General features: G+C 39.2%; 4 protein-coding genes across 8 annotated transcripts in view; 3 read left to right on the top strand and 1 right to left on the bottom strand.

Annotated features, from left to right (window-relative positions):
- LOC111260639 (uncharacterized) overlaps nucleotides 1-5130 on the bottom strand; it is a 6834-nt gene extending 1704 nt beyond the window's left edge. The window contains exon 1 of one of the 5 annotated variants that reach the window (XM_022833553.2): nucleotides 4934-5130. In XM_022833553.2, the coding sequence (XP_022689288.1) occupies nucleotides 4934-4969 (36 nt within the window). In that variant the 5' untranslated portion in view covers nucleotides 4970-5130. Of the gene's footprint in view, nucleotides 1-259; nucleotides 430-509; nucleotides 647-4933 lie in introns of those variants that run through there. The other 4 variants (XM_022833554.2, XM_022833556.2, XM_022833557.2 and 1 more) reach the window with 4 other exon arrangements.
- A 142-nt stretch (nucleotides 5131-5272) lies between these two features.
- On the top strand, nucleotides 5273-11411 carry Prps (phosphoribosyl pyrophosphate synthetase). The gene is made up of 5 exons (XM_022833548.2): nucleotides 5273-5361; nucleotides 7247-7551; nucleotides 8690-9097; nucleotides 9261-9594; nucleotides 9771-11411. The coding sequence occupies exons 1-5, from the start codon at nucleotides 5359-5361 to the stop codon at nucleotides 9861-9863; spliced, it is 1143 nt and encodes a 380-aa protein (XP_022689283.1). The 5' UTR covers nucleotides 5273-5358; the 3' UTR covers nucleotides 9864-11411.
- A 1253-nt stretch (nucleotides 11412-12664) lies between these two features.
- hoip (NHP2-like protein 1 hoip) lies at nucleotides 12665-14739 on the top strand. Its single transcript, XM_022833558.2, has 3 exons — nucleotides 12665-12835; nucleotides 13560-13655; nucleotides 13981-14739. The coding sequence occupies exons 1-3, from the start codon at nucleotides 12790-12792 to the stop codon at nucleotides 14220-14222; spliced, it is 384 nt and encodes a 127-aa protein (XP_022689293.1). The 5' UTR covers nucleotides 12665-12789; the 3' UTR covers nucleotides 14223-14739.
- Nucleotides 14740-22048: 7309 nt separating this feature from the next.
- LOC111260655 (uncharacterized) lies at nucleotides 22049-24664 on the top strand. Its single transcript, XM_086968412.1, has 5 exons — nucleotides 22049-22141; nucleotides 22633-22786; nucleotides 23012-23146; nucleotides 23564-23699; nucleotides 24343-24664. Exons 1-5 carry the CDS (start codon nucleotides 22049-22051, stop codon nucleotides 24497-24499), a joined length of 675 nt encoding a protein of 224 aa, XP_086824538.1. The 3' UTR covers nucleotides 24500-24664.
- The last annotated feature ends 318 nt before the right edge of the window (nucleotides 24665-24982 follow it).

Genomic DNA, 24982 nt, shown 5'->3' with positions numbered 1-24982 from the left:
TTGGTTAAACAATATGTAATCGATTTTATACTACCAAGCAACATCTTTTCTTTCCACGATACACTAAAGTAGAATAATCGACAAGTTTAGACCGGACGACCAATAAAGTCATCTTTATTGGTTATTGGAATTAATAGAACAATCGTTTTTTTTTTTTATCTAAATTTATACTGTATAGTTACGAATTAAATTAGAATAATCTAAAAATGTCATCGGTTTGCATTAGATCTATCACTTTGTAAAGGCCTAATCTACTCACTAAGTTGCCTGAAATCGTGAAGCAGATACCAATTCAAGAGTCTTACTGTTTCCTAAAAGGCTTACGAGTTTATCAAACGCGTTCGGATCACTGTGCCATTAACTGGGTTTTAAATACCACTTGGGTTTGCAAAGTTTCGCACCATTCGGAGCAGACGGCATTTTTTGCAAACCTTCCTTTACCCTCAGTACTTTCCCATTTAAAAATATTTCTTTTACCGGTACTTATTATTAATAAGTTTTTTGCTTACCATGTTACAATAATTGCATGCTATGTGGGAGGTTTTATTAACTTATTTCAATTAACGTTTAAGTCTTTTATTGCCAATCTTATATGCCCTCTCCAGCCGGCATCGCTTCGATAAAACACACAACAGGTATTTGATAGCGTCTCTGTCGTCTGCAGTTGTTTTTGTTGTTGTGGTGAATAACCCTCTCATATAAGTCTCGACCCTGTGTGAGTAATATCTCCGGTAAAAATCTTGATTGCGGGTGTCGCGCAGCTGCTACTGCTGCTGCTGCTGCTGTTGTTGTTGATTTCCGAACTCCTTTCTTTTGACGTAGATAAACGAGCCTATTGGTGAGATATAACATTTGAGTGGAGTGGAGTTTTCCAGGGGCGGCGGAATATCGTGCAGACAAAGCTACTGCATTTACAAGTACTCAATTGGCTCGCGGCCTGTCTGCAGTTAGTACTACAAGGTGGTCTGTGCTCTGTGTATAATTTGCAGTGTAGGCAATGTACCTGTGACGAGATAGACAGTTTGCATACATACTTCATTTGCAAGTGCTAAGCAACTACTATTCGAGGTTCAAGGTAGGGAAAAGAAAGTGAATGAATATTCAGTCTACTCCCGTAACAAGAGATTGTTGAACAGATTTTTGTTCTTCGTGACGCGCAAGAGATATCCTTTAGTAGCAGCCTGTTGGGTAGAAAAGGCTAGCTGAACGCAGAACGTCACTTGTAGGAACTGGTAATCACTGACGAGCGTTATGATAGGAACTTAGAAAAGATGTTCGTTGTCTCATCTGTTGCTGAGAGCTTTTGCGAGTTTTACCTATTTGGTTGTATGAGGCTTAACACCCTAGACAGGTCTTAAACGAGAGATAATCCTATTGACGATGATGTGTCACATTGGCCGGTTCACAGAATGGCTGTGGTGGTGGCGATAACATTTGGACGACTTCTACTGTGAATGCTACGGGATAGAAAGCACAGCAGATTTCGTTGTTTAATAGTGTTATAGTCACGTTACTGCGTTAGGTAGGAAGAAATCTACATTTATTATCTGTAGCTAGGACTACGCACACCGGTACGTCTCACATGTGTAAAAAAATATTTGGTTAACTAACACTAATAGTTAACTAAGTATTATATTCAAGTGCTGCTGAATGGTCTGTTGTGACAAGCGATCGAAAAAATACGTTTGTTCCCCGTAGGCTGTCCGTAAGCATACAATGGACGTATGTAATGTTTCGCCGATATAAACAACTTTCTAACACAGCTGCGCAGAACGCTTTCAACATATTCGTAGTTCAGCCCGCTATGATTTTTCAAAATGTGTGTGTCTGTCAATGACTTTATCATGCATGTGGTCCCCGTTTGTGGAAGGAGCGGGAACATGTGCGATGAATGCTTCCAACAATAATCGTTGTGTTCCTGCATAAATTACTGCCAGTATGTTCATCAGTTCCCCTGTACCATATTTGTAAATCTTAAGCGGCGGAGTTATCGTTACATCATGAAAGATTCTCTCGAAATATCTCTCAAAATCAATAGCGTTCAGTCATTTTTCGAACACGCTTCGTCTTTTTGTAGCTTGACTAGTGAGTATGATATAAGCAATAGAAAAAAATATGAAATACTATCAAATTAGACCTATTTAATAAGTCGATTTGATGGAGATAGGCACGTGTGGCATGTGCACATAGAAACAACTACATAAAAAGAATAATGACGGGTAATCGGGCAAAAAACAATCGACCGATGCCAGTGAGATAGATGTGGCTTTGGTTTGAGAAATAGGATATAGAAGAGAACCGCCTGCGGCGAAGATGGCGAAATATCCTGTGAACGTTGAAAAGGTTTGTTGACATCGAAAGCCTAGGATATCTAGAGGAAGCCTAGAAGCTGAGAATATCTGTAGCGAATTTAAAAGCAAGAATATATTTGCAAATGATAGTTGCCATGGTCACAAGAAGGCATCTGGACAGTGCGCCGAAATTGTTTCTAACGGACGACTAACCTCCGGTTGATAGAGACGCATAGAATCATGCCTGCGGGCTCATTTTTGACCATTCATGCCGCTCCAGCAGATGGTGTGTGTTAAGAAGTAATTAAGCTAATTTAAATGGAAATTAACCGCAAGATGCAACGAAGGTTGGTCTTACAATTGAAAACATCAACTTTATAGCGTATTTCGTCATCTTGAAAAGGCTTGTTTATTTCGCGTCAAGAAGTGCGGATGCAAAGTGAAATGTATTGATCAAAAGGACATAAGTGAATAGGACCACGTGAAGTGAGTGTATTTTCAATACCGGCAATAGCCGTGCTCATCTAAGCCGTAAAAGTTTGCGATGCTAAAGACACCCGTGCCTACTGTCATACCTTAGCCACTCTACTTCCTTTCCCTAGACTGACTGGCTATTGAATGCAGTATCAGGCTCCTAAATGGGCCAATGAAGTTTTTTTAAATATTGACCTAGCATAACCTTTACTTTGAAGCTGGTAAGAAGAAAGTTTTACCACTAGTCAATTGTCATTCGTCCGTAGCATGGTTGATCAAGTTACGTGTGTCGATATATGGGAAGCTCTGTAAGATATTTCAATAATGACGATCAACGCGCATGTCGTCAGAGATTGTTGTTTTCATCCAGTTCGAAGTGCCACTGAAATACGTTGAGCTCATCTCAATAATCGAAATCTGTTCCTGGCTTTAGCATTGAACTTTATTCGGAACGCGCTTTCACCAGACTCTTAGCTTTTGCAGCTCTCTCTGTCGATTCAGCGGCCTACTCATTGAGACCTTTCTATCTTAGGTGAAATCAGTTTGAGATGCCAGAACGGATAGTAGCGTTTTGCCTTCAGGACAACACGGTGGAAAATGCTCGTCACTGCGTATTAGCTTCTTCATCAAGATCATTTCCATCAAGAGAAATGAAGGAAAGTTGAAGACAGCGGTTGGGTTATTACTGAGGGAAATGTCATGTATGTGTTTTGTTATTGTGAATAAGCGTCTCGGTTAGCCCGATGAGTGGTGACTAAATGGAGAAGTTCATTGTTAATTCAATGAACTCCCTATATCGAAAATATTCACATACGCACGAATACTAGCTTAACTTAATACGTAGTTCTCCAAAGTAGAACTTTTTAGTAAAACCGTAACTTTACAGAACATATTCTATAAATCGTTGGAGTCTGTAGCTGCACTAAAAGCGCTGTAAATGTAAGTCTAGAATACAGTTGATTTAAATTTCTTCTAACCCGTTTAGCCATAAATACACACGCAGACAACCCTAATAGCTCACTGAATGTTCTGTCATAAATCCAACCAAGACTACATCTGGGGATTTTTGTTTAATAAATAGATCTATAATAAATAGATCTAAATGTTTTCAAGTTGTACGAGCAACTATCTGTGTTTATCTGGCAATCCAATATAACCCATTCATAGCGAGGTTTGTCGCTGTCGAGTGGAATCCTATCTTTGTTAAACGATCTGTTCGGTCAAATTCCGACGAACCTTGCCCTTGGACAATCTAGACACTCGTGGTACAAAACCATTCGTAGCAAAACGAAAGGTGGCCAGTGGCTTTGCGCCACGTTGGCTGACAATCTGAACCATTCTTTGACTGATTCACTGATACTGTGACAGTTTTGCTTATCGTGTTTCGAATTGACTCTAGATAGGCCGCCGGCTGTAAGATTTTTCAAAAGCTTCACGTAGGCGAAATCGAGCTCATTCGTCATTACATAAATATTATGGAGAATTGAGAACGAAGGCTATTTGAACTTTTCATGAGAAGGATCCAGATCCTGATTTGACATACACCATACACCTTGTCCAACAGGACGGTTTAATAATCTCAGTGAATAACGTCTAGACGAATAAGCTACCGCAGCAAGTCTTCTACGCAAATACCTTGTATGTGCATGGCTGTATATAAAATATTATCTTGGTCCATCAATCGCAAGTATTGTCTCAGCTAAGTAAGTTTGTGTTGCAGTTAAGCACACCAAAACGGGTCGCTTTGATTGACTGAGCTCAGGCTAGTACAAGCAGATTTAGGGCAACGTTTAAATAGATGACAAAACTCTTTCGATCACGAGAAACGAAAGCTTAGAGATATCTGCGGCATTATATTTCTACGCTTGTATTTGCGCGGCTAAACAATCTTCTATACAAATGTTTCTTCATTTATAGCTGAAAGCGGCATAACGGTAATATCACACTATGAGTTGTCGTAACGTTGAACATGACCGCCTGATCATATTTATAGTTTACGCACAAATCCACAGTACTTAGGCAACCTACATCTAACTAAGCGTGCAGGGCGCGTTCATAAAGTCAAAGTGGAAGTCCAATTTGATTTTCTGTGAAAGTTCCTGCCTATTATAGGTGTAACAATTTATGCTCAGGTCGACACTCCCCGGACAGAAGACATTATTACGTACCGGTAGTTGACTGGGGAGATTGCCAATTACTCCCATTCTCCCAGTATCAGTCTGGATGCGTGTCAAGTCTTTAGTCTCTCACTTGTGTTTTTATCAGCTAGCAAAACTTGTAGTGTGTAGAAGGAATTCTCTCCATTATCTCCCGTATTCTGTGCCGTGTTGGAGCATTGCGCCGGCCTGTGTATCTTTTGCACGGTTTATGCGTAATAACTAGCTAACGGGCAGACAGTCGGGCGATACGAGTTTTATCATTGTTTTATATCAGGGCGTTTGATCTAATCGAGATGCGATCTTTACGATAAAATTTAGGTAGTAAACTCTAGAAACTGTGTAGTGGTTGAACGATTGTATCGACCCTCTTGCACTCTTGAACCTTGTTCTACCGTGTTTGTGTGTGTGTCTAATTTCGCGGTTGCCCGCAACAAATGGTGAGCATACTATGATTCGCCAATCTCTACAGTATCGAGGGTGAAATCTTCTTTTATGATATGTATCTTATTTATCCTACACGACATTGTAAGTCGCCTACCCAAGATTTTGTGAGTATTAGTAGCAACAGAAGGTCGTCACCGTCGTGATATTTTTGGTTTTGTCCGCGGATGAAACTCATTGAATTTTTTCCAATAGAACCGGCGTGAATTTCCCACGGTGGTTAATCCCTTTGGAAAGTTGTAGGATCAACTTCCGGCAAGTTAACGAATACGGAGGTTTGTTGTTTCTTAAATCGTCATTGTGGTAAATCTGCATGATTTGTCGATGTCAGGTAAAAGAAAAAGAAAAGGGCGGCATAATTGTCTATCGGTGCCTTGCATATATTATTCGGTACAAAGGTGCTGAATGATCGTACTCGCTCGTCACCAACTCAAAGGGATCTGATGCATAGAATACAAATTGTTTATTGAGGGTGTTATTATGTATAGTGTGGCAACCTGTTTAACGCACGAAGCTACTCGGCCGAAAGGATGATCCAGCCAGAGTGAGAATAACGAACTGATGATTTAGTATTTTATTATCTAATACCTGTATGACACTATCTCGGTTTTCATGAAAGAGAACAAAATCTGAGGAGGCATAAGTGACAGTTTCGATAAACGAGTATATGACGGTTTTGTCATAATTATGCATTAGGGAGTCATGTGTTAGAGCTGGTAAGAAGCACAAATAAAAATCGATACATCCAAAGAAAATATCTACACCTCGTATTTTTTTAGTACACGGTTTCCTACATTAGATAGATCTTTGGAATGGAATCCTGCTTTTTTCATTTTGAAAAATCACAATATAATACGCATCCGTTAGTTAGTTTCAGAAGCTCTTGCCTGCCAGCTTTATGAAAGAAAGAAGCCAGTTCTTCACGATTAGGTTTGGAAGGTTACGTCATACTGATCGTAATGTTTTATGACAAGTTTGTATGCAGTTAGAAAATACTGTGCTGGTGTCCCCACTACTACGGATATAAAACTACGGATTATAATGTTCGGGTATTACGAAATTATTATTTGAGCTGAGTTTGGTAATTCAAATCCATTGGGTATGAGGCTAGATGATGTTTTGTTGTCACAGGGCTCACTCCTAAGTAACTAACGTACCCGTAATTTAGTGATTAGTTTGCGATTTGTTAAGACGACACGGTCTGATTTGGATACATGTCGAGAAGGTAAAATCTGCGCCGAATTAAAGTAAAGGAACATTACGATGAACTCGTATATGTGATTTCTTTAGCGTTACAGAGATAAACCATGTCGTTTCGAGATAAACTAGATCATTTTTCGAAATTAAAAAGTATCAAGGAATCCGTAAGTCTCCGTGTGCTAGACAATACGTCTGCAACGAGTTGACCATTGGTTATCGATGACTAACAGAGACCCCTTTACAATTTACGTATGTCGCCCTTTCGTACCGTCTACAGGACAAATGCTGCCTAGCTAGGTCGCTCCATAAAATATATTTATGTTAGAAATATCCTACAAATAATGATAATTTTTACACCCGCAACATATGCAACAAATGAGCCACTTTAAACTGTACTTACCGCATACTTATTTGGTTATTATTTCATACTAATTTAATTAATAAAAGAAAAAGTGGAATATGTTTTTTAATCCTCCAAGATGGTTAAATATACATGTTTCTGTATCTTTTTCTATAAAAGTAGTACCTATACATAGCCATGATATATAGATATGATATATAAAAACACAGCGTTACAACGATACACTTTGTAACTACTACGAAGAGTCAGACAGTTTCAGAGCTTCATGCTTGAACAGTATTAATAACGTTGGCTTGATACTGCGTTTATACGTTGCACAGGACCCCGTCCGTGGCATCACGATAGCCTCCACTAACACGTCGTCGGCGGAATCCGCTCCCTGGAGTGTTCTTATCAGGGACCTTCAGGCAAACGGCCAAGAACCAGCCACCTCAACGCGTTCGCCGACTTTGCCAGAAATAAAAGAAATTCACGGCCAGTCTAAAGAGAAAAAAAAACCCAAAATGCCGAATATTAAAGTATTCTCGGGCTCGTCCCACTGCGACCTCGCGCAGCGGATCGTCGACCGATTAGGTATCAACCTCGGTAAGGTTGTGCTTAAGAAGTTCTCTAACCAGGAAACTTGGTAAGTGCTATTTCGATCAGGCAAACTTAATTCCTTCACATATTAAATAGAACATAATAGCTTTTCAACTTCTTATAGTTAATGTTTTGAAACACTTTGACATTAAAGCGAGTCTTTGGTATGCAATATGCATTCCGCATACAAATGTTGGATAGAACTAAAGGCCTTCTACTGTTAGCCGGGAGTTAGGTTTGTTTGACTTCGGCTTGCCGGCTTCATAAGGTTTTCAACATACTCAGCAACGCTACGGTTTTGACACGGTGAAGTTCTCCATACAAGCTTACGGAAGCTGACCTTAGTAGAGGTTGATTGTTGGCAAGTCAGGGACCCTTACTAGACACTTCTCGCGGGTTTGCTAATCACGTCGGCAGTCCGACGTAAGATGAGGTTGTGGACAACGAAACTCTTTACTTCAAGCGAAGCTTTAGCTGGGCAACCGCTACTATTGGTTCCTACTATATCAATCTATTTATTGCACGTTAGTACCGTATTATCTTGGATGCTTAGTCTACACCTGTAGGTAATCAATCGCAAGCTACCGAGGGCAGTAGAACTGTCACCAGTCAATCAATGAATCAGTTTCTGTAAACTTTGCATCTTGAGGTATCAAAAATTTTATTGCATCTATCCATTCAAAAAATCTAAATATGTAAATGTTTCAAAAAATAATAACGTTGTATTTCAAAATGACCTGTAGCACAGAATGTCCTATATACTACATCAAATTGCATGCACCTGGTGCTTTAATAAGAGAAAAAAGTTCTGCAGTTTACGTTTTTTCATTCTCATCGATGATCATCTAAGCACAAAATACTACGCAGCACATTCCATCGGGCCAAGAGTCACAAGGATTTACTTTTATGCTTTGTTGTTTGTATTTTTTTTTACTCGTACTCGTAACATGCCACGGACCGCAGATGACCCACCTAAATGAATGGAGATATTTGTCTATTTTGCTACAAAGGAATTTAGCGTATTCGTCAATAAATTGAAGGCAAGCTAGGAACCTGTTCTGAGCTGATTTTTTTTCAAATATATTAATGGCATATGTACTTCAAAAAGAAGCTGGCCTTCCCAACAAAACCCGATTGACGGAACCCGCTGTTTTTGCATCTGTTATCGTTTTGGTCACATGTAGTGTTGAGATTGGTGAGTCGGTTCGAGGTGAAGATGTATATATTATCCAGAGTGGTTGCGGAGAGGTGAATGACAACTTGATGGAACTACTTATCATGATCAACGCATGCAAAATAGCTTCCGCATCGCGAGTATCTGCCGTTATTCCATGCTTCCCTTATGCTCGTCAGGACAAGAAGGACAAGTCGCGCGCCCCAATCTCGGCCAAGCTCGTTGCAAACATGCTGTCGGTAGCTGGCGCCGATCATATTATCACAATGGATCTGCACGCTTCGCAGATTCAAGGCTTCTTCGATATTCCGGTCGACAACTTATACGCCGAACCTGCTGTACTTAAATGGATACGAGAAAACATTCCTGATTGGCGTAATGCGATCATTGTGTCACCTGATGCAGGTGGAGCAAAAAGGTGAAGTCTTGATTGAAGTACGATTGGGTGCACATATGTGTTATCTAACTATGGTCGCCATTTACATATTATTCCACAAAACCGTTTAACGGCATAGGAGTACTATTCTCTTCGTTTTGCTGTTGCCGTAATAACGTGACTGTGAACTTCCTTTCGGTTTCAGGGTGACGTCTATTGCTGATCGTTTAAACGTTGAGTTCGCGTTGATCCACAAAGAGCGTAAGAAGGCAAACGAAGTTGCATCGATGGTACTTGTCGGAGATGTCCGCGAAAAGATCGCGATTCTCGTAGACGATATGGCTGATACGTGCGGAACCGTCTGTCACGCCGCCAACAAACTGGTCGAAGCCGGCGCCCAGAAGGTTTACGCAATCCTGACACATGGCATTTTTTCTGGACCTGCTATTCAACGTATTAACTCAGCTGCGTTTGAAGCTGTCGTTGTTACTAACTCGATCCCGCAGGATCAACATATGAAGGATAGCGCAAAAGTTCAGGTGTGTAACAACAGCTTCACGTTCTTTGCCTATCCTACGTCTTGCACACTGGAAAAGTGGCTAAAAGATTTTTATGGTCTAAACCGGACTAAACGCTTTAAGGACTTCTCTACAAAACGAATAATGTACATTGAAGTTGGGCGTTCTAAAGGTGGATACGTCTAATTTATTTTCAGTGTATCGACGTGTCGATGATTTTGGCTGAGGCCATCCGGAGAACACATAACGGCGAGTCTGTCTCGTACCTGTTCAGCCATGTACCGATGTAATTTCTATGAACCGTTGTATACGAATAGCAGGAGTGGAAAAAATCGCAGTTACGGCCCAATAAATTCCTCCGCTCAGAGAGACTTCTTTCGCAAGCAAGCATCTCCGGCATGATAAACCCGACACGCTCTTTGGGAAACCGGAGTGCCATTCGCAATATAAGCAAACAATAAATTACCAACCAGCCAAGTGGAGGAATGAGTTTACATTGTCGCGGTCTGTACAAATTGGCAAAAAGATAATGTTGAGGTCCGCGGAATTTGTTGTAAATCTTGTAGAAGGCCATTGCCACGCAACAAATATTCAAAGAGGCATAAATTTCAAAACACACACAAAAATGATATATATACACACACGAACTAATATTGATATGCATATATGTACTTAAGGGGATACAATTTAGGTAGTGAATAAGAGATTAGCTGACTACCGTGATGAGATGAATTGACTATGGATATAGATATATGGGTGCAGGAGCCTAAACGACATACTCCCTCTGGATGTTATGTAGCATCAATGTCAAAGCATCTCTGGCTACTGATTAGCATTTGTTGATCAGCAATCGTCATCTTTTTAACCATACACTAAACTCTGTGCCGCCAACATCTTGGTGCTTGATTAACAAGCCTCAATTAGCATAGAGACTATTGATGCTGAAGGCTCGTATAGGTGAGCTGTCCGTATTCAATCGGATATGAATGAGAAGGAAATTGTCTCAAATCCTACGATTTAAGACAGTCTGTAGTTTTATTGCGAGATCAATGAACACTACTGATTTTAATTTTTTTTTTCATAGTGCTAATTTGTTTTCCTTGCAGAAGTAAAGCTTTTCGGGAGACGACTGTTGAATCCTAGACACGATGTTCCAGTGACAGTAATCTCGTCATCCTTGGCTCTCCGATTTTTCAATGTAGATAATGGGTTTTTACATACACAGAGCCAGAATGCTAACAGCAACAGGCGGTGTTAGATATGAATTAACTAATGGTAACCTTGTGTCTTCCTTAAAACGAAGTAGCATGTTGTGTTATAGACACTTATCTTAATCCGAACTACGTTGGTATTATGGGGTAGTATATGTCTTCGTTTGGCAGTGATAGGATATGGCAAGCAGACTGCGAAAGTAGTCGTACAATATTGTGCCAATCATACTGTGTTGCGTATATATTGTTCAGTAAATTTCTTAGGATAGTGTTGGGGTTTAATTGAATTCTATATTAAGTAAGTCTGAGCTAGGAAATACTTCTTCAGAACAGGTTCCATACACATTCCAGTGATCTGAAATACTTTCGGAGTTTAAGAGAGCATATTAAAAATGTGCGCACTAGAATCATATGGAAGACCAGCTATGCCATTAAGACACGGAAAACACACATTAGCTTCGTTTGTTTTTAATTATCACAAATTTATATTCCATTGTTTCGAATCGTAATGAACATAAACAAACGAAATTGAACAACAAACGAAGCGTGGACCCAGTAACATCTACGGAAAACGCGAACGCTAAATCGTGAGGAAAAATTTCATTAAAAATAAATTGTCATAAATTATTCGGCATGTCTTGCTCATTTAACCGTCAATGACCTGTATTCCCAGTCGCTTACACATATCTGTTTGACACTCGTCATTTCAAAAGGGAGACACAAGCGTAATTTTTTTCACAGTACCATATAGCGAAGGGCGAATATATGAGTGATTACGATATACAGTAGTAATATTTTTTTTTTTTTTGTATATGATTATTGACCTCCTTGCAATAATATCACTGCTTAGAAGTACTATGTAATGCTTTCGTAAAGGACAATTGTTCGGTTTTCAATTAATTAAGCTAATGAAATCAATTGTACAGTTTTGGTATTTAACTGCAAGTTATTTCTTAATCGGTCGGTTGAAGCATAACTGTACATACCTTAGTGTTAGCTACTGTTGGCGACAGCGTTATAAGAATGGATGTGGCGAAAACAGTGCAGTCGAGTGGGGGCCCCGAAAACTTGCGAACTCGCTAATATAAAAATAATACAAACATTAAAAATTAAAATGAATAGTGATAACTGTATCTTACCAATTCTCTTCGACTTAATCTTTCTCTTTGTTACCGTCAGCGAACGACAATCCTAGAATGAACTTGGTTTCATTTTAATACTGGTCAGGTAATTTCAGTATTCCGTGCACACTAGCGTCAAAGGTGTACCTACATATGCATCTATTTTATTTTTGTTTAGAAATGTTGATTCTTTCTACTCTATTCAGGGCAATAGCATCGACAAAAATAATAAAAAGAGACCACTAAGCATCTTGCAACGTTTCTCGGTTCTCAATAAGTATTATAATCATGTGGCATTATTTTAACGACTACTTGCATGGTCAAGCTCCTGTTTCGTGTCCCGCTAACGACAAATAACTGGTACACAAATTGTGCAGATAAAGAAGATGATCCTGGTTTTAACAAGAAAACTTCCTTTTTTTCTCTACTTATAGATTGCTAACATCCACGTTGAGAATATAGAAATTGCGGAACAGAACATATTACATAACCTATGTGAACAAAGAACAGGTTGTATGGGCAAGCTGCTTTTGAAATATGAGTGTTTTCGTGTAAGAAGTATGGCCAGAATCTGTGCAATATGGTTCGGCTGTTCGATTGATTTCTATTGATCACGCGTACATGACAAAAATATTTCTGTTTTTATTTGATCGATATCACGGTAGTTCTATTCTAATTCGATTTACCACACAGCACTTTAGCGAAGCTTCTATGAAAAAAATTCAAAGCTTCTGTTTTCGCGCGCTGCACCACGTGCGTATATGTTTGTTGTCTGCTAGTTGATGATCATTGCCGTGGTGGTGTTCCTTCGCTTTGGTAAACCAACTCAGCAAGCGCGTGCATTCTCGTGATTTGCTCTCTCTGCGACGTACACTGCAATTCCGATGGCCGACGAAGTAAATCCTAAGGCCTATCCGTTGGCCGATCCCGGTAAGATTGAGAAATTACGGTTATATCTATATACATATCGTTATTTATCACTGGTTCGCGTTGTAATTGTTTTGATATTATGGCTTGAAGACACCTATATAATTCGAACATGGTATGTTCGTATACTAGCATAATGGCGGATGACACCTAGCGTGTAGGTCAGTATTTACACCGATTAGCCGATTGGGCGCCACTCTTCACGCGGTGTGATGAGAGCTTTACTGAAGTAGAATGACATCGATTGATTGTCGCCAGGTGAAGTGCTAACACGTGGCCGACTTTGGTGTAACCGGGCGACCGCATGGATAGTCGTTCCATAATGAAGAGCAACTGCACTGGCCAACAAACGAGCCACCTTTTGACTTTTTCGTGTATTATTTGTGACGTATTGCAGTTTATAAGACATAGTCTGAAGGAGACTTTGTATTAAGCATCTTAGATACTCTCCATCAAAAGTCTAAAGCAATGCCTAACGGCTCAAGTGCCGGACGTAAAAAGCGACAAACATTTTGTTTGTGTTATTTTTAGTAAAGACGTCTAAAAAAAAAGTTAGCGTGAAAAATATGTTTGAAATCCTTGATAAAGGTTTTGCGCGGGTTCTTCTTACTGATGGAAATTATTTGCTTACTATAGGAACTCTATAAGATGTATCATGCTTTTGTTTTATGGGAGAAGTCTTTATTTTGTTATAACAGTAACATGTTATTTTGTAATAATAATGCAGATCTGTCCACGAAAATTCTCAATCTCGTGCAGCAGGCCACAAACTACAAACAAATCCGTAAGGGAGCGAATGAGGCGACAAAAACCTTAAACAGAGGTAAGCGTCAGCAGTGTTTTTTGGCTAGGTACTTTGTCATAGCGGGTTAGTGCGATCTGCTATCTCAATGCAACCAACTATGAAGGAGACGGTGTTCACATTTTTTGGTGATGCTCAAGTATGTTGTTTCATTTGATCTGAACCGCGCTTTCCTCGACAAATATACTCGCAAAACGCTATTAGTAACAGACTACTAAAAAGACATCTTTGACAGCGACATCTGTTTGATCCTCTCGCCACCCACAGTAACCACTTTCTGTCGCCACAGAGTAACTTGTTAACAACTGTCTTTACTTCATCCTCCCGTATTTGATGTTACATACAGGCATTTCAGAAATGATCATCATGTCGGCAGACGCTAATCCCATTGAAATTCTTCTCCACTTGCCGCTCCTCTGCGAAGATAAGAACGTGCCATACGTGTTTGTGCCGTCAAAGACTGCCCTGGGTCGTGCCTGTGGTGTTTCGCGTTCTGTAATCGCCGTGTCTGTTACGACAAACGAAGGTTCACAGTTGAAGCCTCAGGTTGAAGCTCTGCGCGGCGAAGTCGAGAAACTTCTTGTGTAAAAACTGTCCAAAGGCAACAAGCCTTTGTGTATAAATCAATGAGAAAAGAAGCATGTACAAAGTGTGAAACTCGTGTCAGCTGCCAGAAAACATTACATGGAGGCCGGGGGTAGAAGGGCTGTTAATTACTGAACGTATTCATTGAGTCAAATTAACCATTGTTCAGCTAGCACACCTGTTCAGTATTCGAGCCGTGGTGGTCATTGGCGGAACGCGTAGTCCGAAACTTGATGTGTAGAAGCTATTTTTGCAGCTAATAGTTAGTTATGTGCGGAACTATATAGAACCAGGAGACAGCGTTAGTTTTTCGGTATTTTGTGTACTCAATATTAATCTTTATGTTCAAAATAAACATTTGTACCAAGGAAATGGGAAAAAATGCATGATTTCCGGCTTTGAGCGGGTTACTGTTGGCAATGATAAGCTGCGAGGCTAATGGAACCAGACGGTCATCCTGAGAACGTATTCAGGGAAGGATGTATAACTTCAGATAAATAAAGCACTTGGTTGTTAAGTATTTGTTAGTTGTCTTCTGTCTCTAACTAGCCAAGTGATATAATCTTTTATGGAGTAACTCAATCATCAGAAAATAGCTGGAAATGACAAACACTTTGTTTAAATCATACACTAGTCCTAGCTAACACAAAACCAAATTCTCTAATTATTAAAATTCTCGTCTGCCACATTAGAGAACCGCATGTTGTATACGCCAAAAAACCGCAACACGAGTTTAACTTATTCAGTGTGCAGTTGATGTAAAATGCAAGTAAACAAGCTCTTACTTTAGAAACAACGAAAACGAACGTGTCTCTGTTGCTGCAAAGACTTCAATTATCCTAAAAAGAACCGAGCCTTTAGAAACACAACCCGTAACACATTTTGATATTTGCCTATCTATGCAGTTCACTTATTGAGTTTAGAATAGTTGTTGTCACAAGTTATATCGCATCCTCATAACAGCTGACTTTATTTTTTAGACGGCACTTCTTTTTAAACATTAGAATGCCGTTTACAAAATGCGAGGACTATATAGGACTATATATATATATATATATATATATAAAGATTTTGGCATGACAAAGTTTAAAAAAACAATGTAAATGCGATCGTCGGGCCTTGTTATAAATTTGAAAAGCGACATCAGGAACTTCTAAAGCAGATTTAATATTTTTTGTAACATGAATGGAAATACTCAGTTTAGTGTTGATACCGCCTTACCATAATGTGTTTCGTCATAGTAATGTCATGCTGTCATTTTGTAGAGATCATTGTAAAATCTCATAAACGACTTTTTGTAATGTATATACGTAAGTTTTATTTGCTATAAGTGTGTAAATCTTTGAAGCAGAGAGCCAATAATGGGAGGATTATATAGCGCGACTTCATTTCAGTGCCAGAGTTTCTATTACAAGGGTAGGAATTCGTTCATGTTACCGTTTCATCATCACTATTTCGTGACTTCAACCTTAGTAATAAGTGATAATTTACATAACTCAGTATGCCTTAAAAAGCTAATGTACGTGCACTGGGATGTTTCCTTCTTATTTGACCGTAAACCACCATGCTAACCAACTGTATAGTGATGGCAAGTCCTTTCAAGAAACCATGTTGGCTTTACATAAACTTTCAGCATCGAGTCGTTATCACAATTTTAATGTTGCTTAGAAAATTCTTCCTTAATTGAATACCTCAATTCTATGTCGAAGCAATTTCGTTAATGTTTGCGGCGAGCCTTTCGAGAAATTTTTGCGGACAATATCTTAGCGTTATCTGGGCTAGTTTGCATTTGCTAAAGGTCCAGGAAAAACGGTAAAATCTTTGCATTTTGACTTGTCAGACGATGTTATAACAAGCTGCAGATTAACATATGGCTAAATGTTCGCTATAGGTTCGTCGTAGCAAAACCAGTTCATTCGTTTTATAGCACAGTCAAGTCCGCTTTACAGCTTGGGAAAAACATTAGTTTCAAATCTAAGTTTGTTTTTTATGGCTAACACTCCATAATTGGCATACCTGTAATGGGAATTATAGGTAAAGGGTGTCTTAGAAATCTCTGTCTCTCTAGCTTTTACGAGAGTATCCAAGAAAACTTGCTTATTGATAGAAAAACAACAAAGGACATTTATAGAGTTTGATAGTATTATATCTTAAAAAAGTGCTGCTAATATTGATTTTCAATGAAGTATGCATGTTATACGTAAATTGCCTAATGAACATTTAGGTTTGTTTTTTTTCGATTAACTGAGGAGTCCCTCTTTGTTATTGATGTGATCTGTTTAAGGGCTAAATCTTAAAAGACTAATAAGTTCATAGGAAAGATATATTAACTATAAGAAGAAGATAGGCCATATTTTGGCAGGTTTTTTTGCATTCGATTCAGCAGTTACCAAAAACGGCGACATACAATATATGATAGTAAAATATTTGATGATATCCATAATAAATATATAGTCATACGGATATATTATTAATAAAAGCTATCATACCTTTAGGTTTCTCTAAAGTGGTAATACAGGTTTGATTTCACATTACCCCATTCAGTTTTCAGCCTTCTAGTTTCGCATTATGTTTCTCGCTTTCCAGTTATAATTCTTAAAATTTTTCTCTAGAAACGGGTGAACGTTGAATAGCATCAGGACACCCAGTACATTATTCTTTGTAACCACCAAAAACTGAAAAAACCAAACTATCACGAACCGAAAAGTTGCTCGATAGGAGTTTTTGAACCTGCTGATGATTTTACTCTGTTTGATCCTATTGTAGTTTTACTTGAATTTCTCCGATGATTCATCCATAAAGTACAGGTGAGTCGAAACCGGCAACAAAATAGACGGAGAGAGAATGCACGCGGCGTAGGTAGATTCGTCTAATTGGAACCTTTCTCTCCGGCACTGATAGACCGGCTCTGATGGGCTTGTTACTCGGTACCTGGCAGCCATTTAATGCTGGTAGCACTCTAGACTAGTCCATACACCTAGAGCCCGCAATCATTTCATGTTGTTCTGATGTTTATTGCAGGCCCACTGCACTAAAATGAGCTTCATCGGATGTTGATTCATGCATTCTCGTATAGAAGCTTTCCCTTCTAAATTACTCCATTCAAGCGAATAATTCTCTGATCATCAGAAGCACGTGCGTAAAATAAGTTTTAATGATGACAATCTCGGTTGCAACTTCCAATAATCGTGCGTTTATCTCACTTTAATTCGGACTAGGTAGATGGGTGTTGGGCACATCAAAATAACACGGCTTTAACTAAAACATTTTAATTATTATTATTATAAGAGAACAACGACTCCACAAAGTAGGCATTTTCTTCGGCTAGTTTTTTCTGTTCCGACTGAGCCGTATCCGTACAATATTTCAGGTACCGTTGTAAATGCTTTTGGTTACTGCGCTTTAGTGGCAGCACGTAAACACTTAACTCGTCGATTCTGTTGAGACATTTTTTTCTTTTTTGCGATTAGCTAAGGCTCTATGCATACAAATTTCATGGTTCACAATTTTGCGCTAGTCTTTGTGGCTTCGGCTAGAAGGCGGGTCGGGCATCCATCTCTCAATTAAGGGTTGTGACATCTCTATACCGCACTCCACCTCGCACCCCGTGCGCTCATCAAGGTGAGGTACTTTGAATGACGACACCTTGCTCGGGCATCAGTGTCGGACGCGAAGACTTCAACAAGCCAAGATCTCTCCTCTTTTGAGCTCCGGAACCACCAATCTCTGCCTTGCGCAACATGCACACATATATCTTTGAATTGCAGCCTCTCCGAAGTTACGGTAGCAAAGGTAATGCGGAAAGACCAATACAATGTCAACCCGCTACCTGGAGAATAGCGATTACCCGGAAGAGCTGCTTGAATCAATAGATTTCTGATTGGCTTGTAAGCACCGACCAGAGCAAAAAAATAATTGATTTTTATTGAATCAAGATAGCAGCGTTATTTTTAACCGGAACGAGTATGCCTCCTAATTTATACATCATAGTATTTATTATACGATTTCTTACATATAAGAAAAGGCAGCAATTCGGTCACTTCATAGGGTATAACAAATAGCTTATGAAATTTCATACACTTCCCTGTCGTAGCTTCGAGACAAAACATTCAATGAAAATTACGCGTTTGATATAAGCCAAGTTTTGTAGCTGTGCGAGTTTACCTGTAAAACTGTGCAATTCTTTCACAAGGTGTGCTGGAGACAATTTAGCCTTATTTCGACATAGCTGGATCTTTATTAAGGTACTTTATTAACACCTTCATTCATGTTAAACCTAGCATGATCGGCAGTATCAATCATTACCTAGGGGATTAAGCATTCAGTTCAAACTAAATTTGTCTAATTATTGTTATATAAATGATACATTTCTGTAAATTTGTACCTTGAAAATCTTTCGATATTGTGCCTCTTTTTGTATGGGCTTCGGGCACCATTTAGGTTGTTAGAATTGGCGCTCCCCCTTACAGTTGTGTGAGGTGCGAAACCAAAACTAGACACATACTTCGTTTGTGCTGAAAGAGAGCAGTCGGAGGCAATGCTTAACAGCAGTCAAGCATTGGCTCAAAAATCACAACATTTATCAGAATGGGCTAAGTAAAAAATTTAGTCAGAAACATTTAACGTGTAACTTAAGGTAACACATTCAATCAATAGAATAATACGCCGATTTCAGAAATACCTGCTTTACAATATTTACAACAATGCATATATTCGTAGGAAGTGACGTAGATAAGATGATCAGCGTTGTGGCGTCCAGAGTCAGCTATAATTGTCAAAGTTGTTGCACAAAAACAAGTCTTGAGGCTCGTTTTCGTTCCTGGTTCTGCGTTTCTTATTTTATTGCGAGAGCATATGCTGCCAGCAGCAGAGAGCGGACGTTGAGTAGAACCGGGCGAGCCAACAGAAGCGTCAGGCTTGAGATGCATACATAAATCGCTTTCAGTGCCCATGCTAGCGAGAGAACCCACCCTTTCTCGAAGCTTTCCTACATCTTCTGGAGAGAAAAGAAAGAGAGAGAGAGAGAGAAAAAACTGCACTCGTCGAATGAAGCGCAGACAAGGGTAATTAAAGGGAGTATGCTGTCTTTACAACTTACCCTGACGGCTGCTCGAAAGCTGAAAAAAAATACACAGGAATAACGGCAATACTAACAGTATACGCCGTGATAGAGGGACGAATTTAATTTTTGCGAGAAGACGTCGGTTGTTTTTCGTTTCTGGAGCCCAACAATCATTCGACCCGAACAACGACTGTAGACCGTTAAACCAAGAGGAGTGAGAACTGTCTATGGAATTTTTACATAACACATAGAGTAACTGCTTTCTGAATGGTCACCCGGCCTGTTTGAAACTGATCTAAGCTAGCAGGCAAACGACGTTGGCGGCGGCGGCGGCGGCGGCGGCGATAGTAAGCAATCAATGGAGCTAATGGTAGCAAATTTTCGACGAAGGGAATATAACGTGATTCCCTTACGGTTGCCGAATTTTATCTAGAAAAATAGTTACGTTCGTACAAATTCATGTTACATGCCATAGTGGAAATATCATAGAACAATCGCCATTTTGCACCAACGTAATATTTATTGTGCTCGATGATTGTAGCTTGTCTCTTTTTTAAAGGATTTCAAGTACTTCGATGAAACGGCTGTCAGTGATGCGGACCCTACTGAACATGGTTTTGCGGCTTTATCTCTAAATATTGTCGGCTTGTAGTATGATGTACTGAACAGCAGCACAAACTCAAAATTCAATTGGCTATGCCGATGAAATAGCTATTTACTCTGTAAGGTGGAACAAATTAACGTTTGGTACTCAGAATATTGAACATCTTACAATTTAAATTGAATAACTTTCAATTTCAAATACAAGCAATTAGAAGCTGGCCTGATGATCTCCTAAATCCTATTGGTCAGCACCACTTTTGTAGAGCCTTGCTAAGACGGGCGTCGTATGTGCCATGTAGCGATGACGAAAATGGCAACGAGCGACTGAATTGCTTGATAAAGTCACGCTAGCAATAACCTAAATTTTATTTGTTGGCCGGCGACCTTTCAAGCGTTAAAGGTAACAACTGCTTTGGAAGGAAGTTAACGACTTTGAGTCGCAATAACTATGCCAAATACGAGTATACTGGACGCGAATGCTGAACAAAGAACTTAGGCTATTAAAGAATTCGTTGAGCTCTGTGTAATTAGTTAATGAATTGACGTAATTTTAATAAAAGTAGCTGTTTACCTGCCACGTGGTTATATGACCCAGATAATTAATACTATTATAATTGACCTAAGTGCGCTGTTACTGTGCAGACGCAAGGTAAAACCGCTGAAGATGAAAATCATTCGAGAGAGAGAGAGAGAGAGAGAGAGTAGCTACGGAGTGTATCAAATATATAGTGTTATTGATCGCCTTTCTTTAGATGTGACAAGCCGTAGATGTCTTTTATGCAGTTAACCGTGTCCCTCTCTGCACAGACGAATATGGAAAATGCACATACTTTTTCGCTAGCTAAAAGTGCTGTTTTGCCACCAACACATACTACATAACCCTTTTAATCCCGTGTAAATAACAGCATATGTTATTTTTGCTGTCGAACTTAGAATTTTAGTTTGAGCTAAATCTGCAAACTTAAGCCACTGCAAGCTACGTCGCTTAGTCCTATTATGACGACCTTGTATGTTTCGAGATAGTTGTTACTGGCACTTCGCCCTGACGAGAAACTATCGACAGTGGGTAAAAAATCATCAATAGACTTTTTAGGAGATTTTAGATTTTTTCTTAGAGACTCTCTTTTACGATACTTTTGGAACATTTTATTTGTCTAAAAGACGGTCAGTTGTCATGCCTGTGTACAGCTTTCTATTTAAAATGTTTTTGTCAAACGTAGCCTAGCCTCTCTAAAACTAATGACGACAGCTTGAAGCTCGACGGTCAGTACTTAAATAATTGATAGACAATTAGAGAAATCTACAAACGGGTGTAGGTATATGTTTCCAAATGCGATAGATATATTACTTCCAAAAAGAGCACTGCGGATTCTAATCCAGAAATTAAGCCTAGAATATAAATATTTTCATCTATAATACATCTGGAGCGATCCATTGATTATTTGCGTTACAAAAAGACACCAGCAATGTACAGTTCTGTTACAACTTAACTAACACGAATGGTAGCTGGCAGCGCCTTCATTTGTCCACTGACAGTGAAGCTCCCGTACCCGTCAATAAGGAAAGCATTCACTCAAACCTCAGGTGCTTGTCCAATTGAAAATGTGTAACAATAAGGGCGTGTTGATCATATATGCACATCTTGCGGCTCAAACTTATATAGCACAGCTAGATATATCTGATTGTACCAAAGAAACAAGCTAATCAGCGGGTTGGATGCGACGTCCAGGAAGACTCAGTGATCTATTCGTCAGTAGTTGGCATCTATTCGCTCACTCAATTAGCTTTAGCCGATGACCGCTTGACCGAGAGAAGACGATTGAGGGTGTAGTTTCTGTCATTATTCCAGCAGCTTTTGAATCAAAAAGGAAAACAGGAAATCCCGTTGCATCCTGTTGTTATATTAGTACGCTCCGAAGAGTTGGACCCTTTCTGCCTGTCGCCACACCGATTCTGAGCCATATAAGGCATCCAATGGTAAAACATTGCCTCAGTTGGACGGTCATCGACAGAAAAACTGCCCATTTTCAACTGAGTGCTTGTTAGGTACACGCTGAAACCAATCTGTCTTCTTTGCTTCCAACGATCTTTCGAATACGGACAAACGTAGATGATGAGTGACCGCGGAGTCAGCTTTAAAATCGTCTTTATAACGAGCCTCGTGATGGTCACTTCCGGTGTTGATGAGCCGCCAAGTCGTTATTTGAGGCTTCCCGAATGTATATCCTCCGTCGTAATTCTTCCACATATCAAGCAGGTAAGACTTGGGTTGGATCCTATTTGAGAGAATGCGATAGAAGCTTGTAAATATTTTTTAGGTTTATCATGTCTGTGGACCTCCGAGGAGTACCTAGGATAGCATCGACGGTAAAAAAAAAACAACAGAAAACATGTTTCTATAAAGAATTACAGTTTGAAGGACAATTAAACAAGCTGTTGGAAATTAAACTTCGTGACACACTTTCCAACCGCAAAGGCTACGTAGCAACTTAACCTCGTATACGGTGTATAACTCATACATACGACGAGAAGTGTTCATTAGTCCTTTACTCCTTCGTAGTGCACAACCGGATCAGCACCGCATTTGATGAAGACCATCGTTAAAATAACCCCGAATGGATACCGCTTTGCTCATTTAACTCAATATAAAAGCAAGAAAACAGTGTTTCCTTAGTATGCTATTGTATTCGTTATATGTCTGCGCTGCTTATATTATGAAGTTAAGTCTGATAAGAAAATCTTGGTCAGAAAATAAATGTCTGGCCAAACACAGATCTGCTCGTGGGAGTAGGATTTCCGATCGAGATTATGGTGACAGGCCCAAGATCCCCGTTCAAAATTATTCCGTTTCCACCGTCATCTCAGTATATCCATTACTCTCCTTCGACCTCCAATTCTCGCAGTAAGTATTACAGATCTTAAATTTATTATAAATCAGAAACAAAGTCCCAAATTTAATGAACTCTTTATAATTAGATACATAAAAAATAACTCTTCACAGCAACTAAATTAGATTCACTACACTATATTGTGCACAATCTGAGATATCGTACAAAACGATAGGTTTCTGCATGCTCCTTCATAGGTCAATGTTACTTGTATTAGGTTAATTTTTTTATTACCTTAGGTCCATTTCCCGAAAAAGCCGGTAACCTGATGGAAAATATTATACTTCCTGAAGAAGTTATCCGAAAAAAATACGTTCGGTCCGTGGAATCAACGATACCTTCAACCATCCTTCAGAGACTTCAGTTGTACAAAAGTACGTGACACTCAAATGTGAAGTTGGATAGCCAATGTGCAATTTAGCGTTGACAAAATAACCTGCTTCTTTTGCGCCTTATTAGCTACGTAGTGTTATTCAAAAAGTCTATTTAGAGGCTACTGTCTTGGTTCACGATCCAAGCTCTTTGGTTACAGTTAAAGTTACCCGAACTTGTACCAATTCTCACAAGAAATATCTCCCCTGTAACCTCAAATCTGTAACACGAAAAACGATAACTTAAAATGACTGCAGTTACTCCTGCTATTGTAGAGTTTTACTTCATCTATACCGCCAGAGACACTATGAGCCGGCTCAGTCGAGTGCTGAAGACACGTCTGTACTTTTTTTTACTTATTATCAAAATCCTGTAAGAAACTCTTAAAAATAAGTAATTTTTAATTTTATTTGTTCTAGTAATCTCGATGTATTTGTCTAAGGCGGGTGTGGATTCCGGCGAGGCATGCATCAAGCGGGCCATTTGCGAAGCTGCGATGCTACCTACAGCACGCGACGAAATCCTTGCTGGAGAATTGATCAGTGTAATACTTAAGTAAGTTATTTTTAAATTAATATATTGATTGATATAGTAAACTGATGAAAACTAGCGCAGTAATTTTCCGCAATCTCCATTGTCTAGGTGTCCTAGAAGTGTCTTAAAAGAGCTAACGTCCTCTCGCAGATCTATTTTACATGTCTACTGCAGTGTGATACTGTATTCATGTACGGTATACTGTATATATTAGTAAGGTGAAATGACATGATTGTTAAGAGCACAAGCAAAAGACCAGCTGGAGTTACACCTCAAATATATCCTCAGCCGGGTCTAAATTTACCGAAAATATTACGCTAGCAGTCATTTATATGAGTTTAAACGAATGCGTAATTGGCAATAACGCGAATTTCTGCGTAATTTTTATTTTTCCATGAACCAGATAGCAAATTTGTCGTTTGGCCGCTTAGTAATTCGTCTGTCCTATTTCAGTTTCCACAGGATAGGTTGAATGAATATCGAGCAATATGTTAATGTGAGGACACTTCATTTGGTCGTTCTACTTGAAACCAACGCAGAGATTTATATGAATTAAGCTCAACCGGCAAGCACGAATTTACACTATTATAATTAACTAGAAAAAAAGAAGAGGCTAAAACCTTTCCGCGAATCGTGACACAGTTGAGTTTTTCGCTGATTCCAGAGTGCCGGATAATAATCTACCTATGATGGCTGAGTACAACGAAGCTCGGAAATTGGGCGAAGTAAACAGAAACTGCTCGAGATACTTTGACTGTTCTATGACCATCTTCACTACAAAGTTAATATATGGAAGCGATGCGAAGGACTACCAACATTAGGACAGCTAGTCATTGTCGTCCAATTCACGTAAATGATCGTTAACACTCGGTTTGACTTACTAATCCAATCTTGATGTGATTGAAAAACGGAGTGTTCGTTTTTCCGTCTTCCCGTCAAATCATATGAGGCTTCTTCGCGTACGTATAAACAGTTACCTAATAAACCTCAGGATTATTTTCGGCAAAATGATTAATTTGTTTTTTGTAGATAGCATACTAGTCTGATCATGATGCACGTGCTAATTACTATATAATAAATAGTGTCGCATCTGATTGAAATTTGGGATCTGTGAGTCTAATGTAAACTCAAAACGTATAATCGATTACGCTGATTCGTTTGCCCCAGGGTATTTCATTTTTTATTTTTTAAATGTTGTTTTAAATGTTGTGGTGATATGTCTAAGTGTGTTGCACTTTTCTTTTATCTAAAGCAAGTCATACGTAGCTTGCAAGCTTCTGTAAAATATATAATTGATAAAATAT

The sequence above is a fragment of the Varroa jacobsoni genome, unplaced genomic scaffold (assembly GCF_002532875.2).
Source record: "Varroa jacobsoni isolate VJ856 unplaced genomic scaffold, vjacob_1.0 scaffold_462, whole genome shotgun sequence".
Taxonomy (NCBI): domain Eukaryota; kingdom Metazoa; phylum Arthropoda; class Arachnida; order Mesostigmata; family Varroidae; genus Varroa; species Varroa jacobsoni.
This window is presented reverse-complemented; position numbering and strand designations above follow the sequence as displayed.

What these genes read in the sequence shown, in the direction of transcription:
- Prps (XM_022833548.2), top strand. An exon ending in TTCTCTAACCAGGAAACTTG is followed by an intron (nt 7,552 to 8,689) that starts GTAAGTGCTATT and finishes GGTCACATGTAG; the next exon opens with TGTTGAGATTGGTGAGTCGG. An exon ending in GATGCAGGTGGAGCAAAAAG is followed by an intron (nt 9,098 to 9,260) that starts GTGAAGTCTTGA and finishes TTTCGGTTTCAG; the next exon opens with GGTGACGTCTATTGCTGATC.
- hoip (XM_022833558.2), top strand. Translation starts at nt 12,790, where the DNA reads ATGGCCGACGAAGTAAATCCTAAGGCCTATCCGTTGGCCGATCCCG. An exon ending in CTATCCGTTGGCCGATCCCG is followed by an intron (nt 12,836 to 13,559) that starts GTAAGATTGAGA and finishes ATAATAATGCAG; the next exon opens with ATCTGTCCACGAAAATTCTC. An exon ending in GACAAAAACCTTAAACAGAG is followed by an intron (nt 13,656 to 13,980) that starts GTAAGCGTCAGC and finishes TGTTACATACAG; the next exon opens with GCATTTCAGAAATGATCATC.
- LOC111260655 (XM_086968412.1), top strand. Translation starts at nt 22,049, where the DNA reads ATGGTCACTTCCGGTGTTGATGAGCCGCCAAGTCGTTATTTGAGGCTT. An exon ending in TTCTTCCACATATCAAGCAG is followed by an intron (nt 22,142 to 22,632) that starts GTAAGACTTGGG and finishes AATCTTGGTCAG; the next exon opens with AAAATAAATGTCTGGCCAAA. An exon ending in TTCGACCTCCAATTCTCGCA is followed by an intron (nt 22,787 to 23,011) that starts GTAAGTATTACA and finishes TTATTACCTTAG; the next exon opens with GTCCATTTCCCGAAAAAGCC.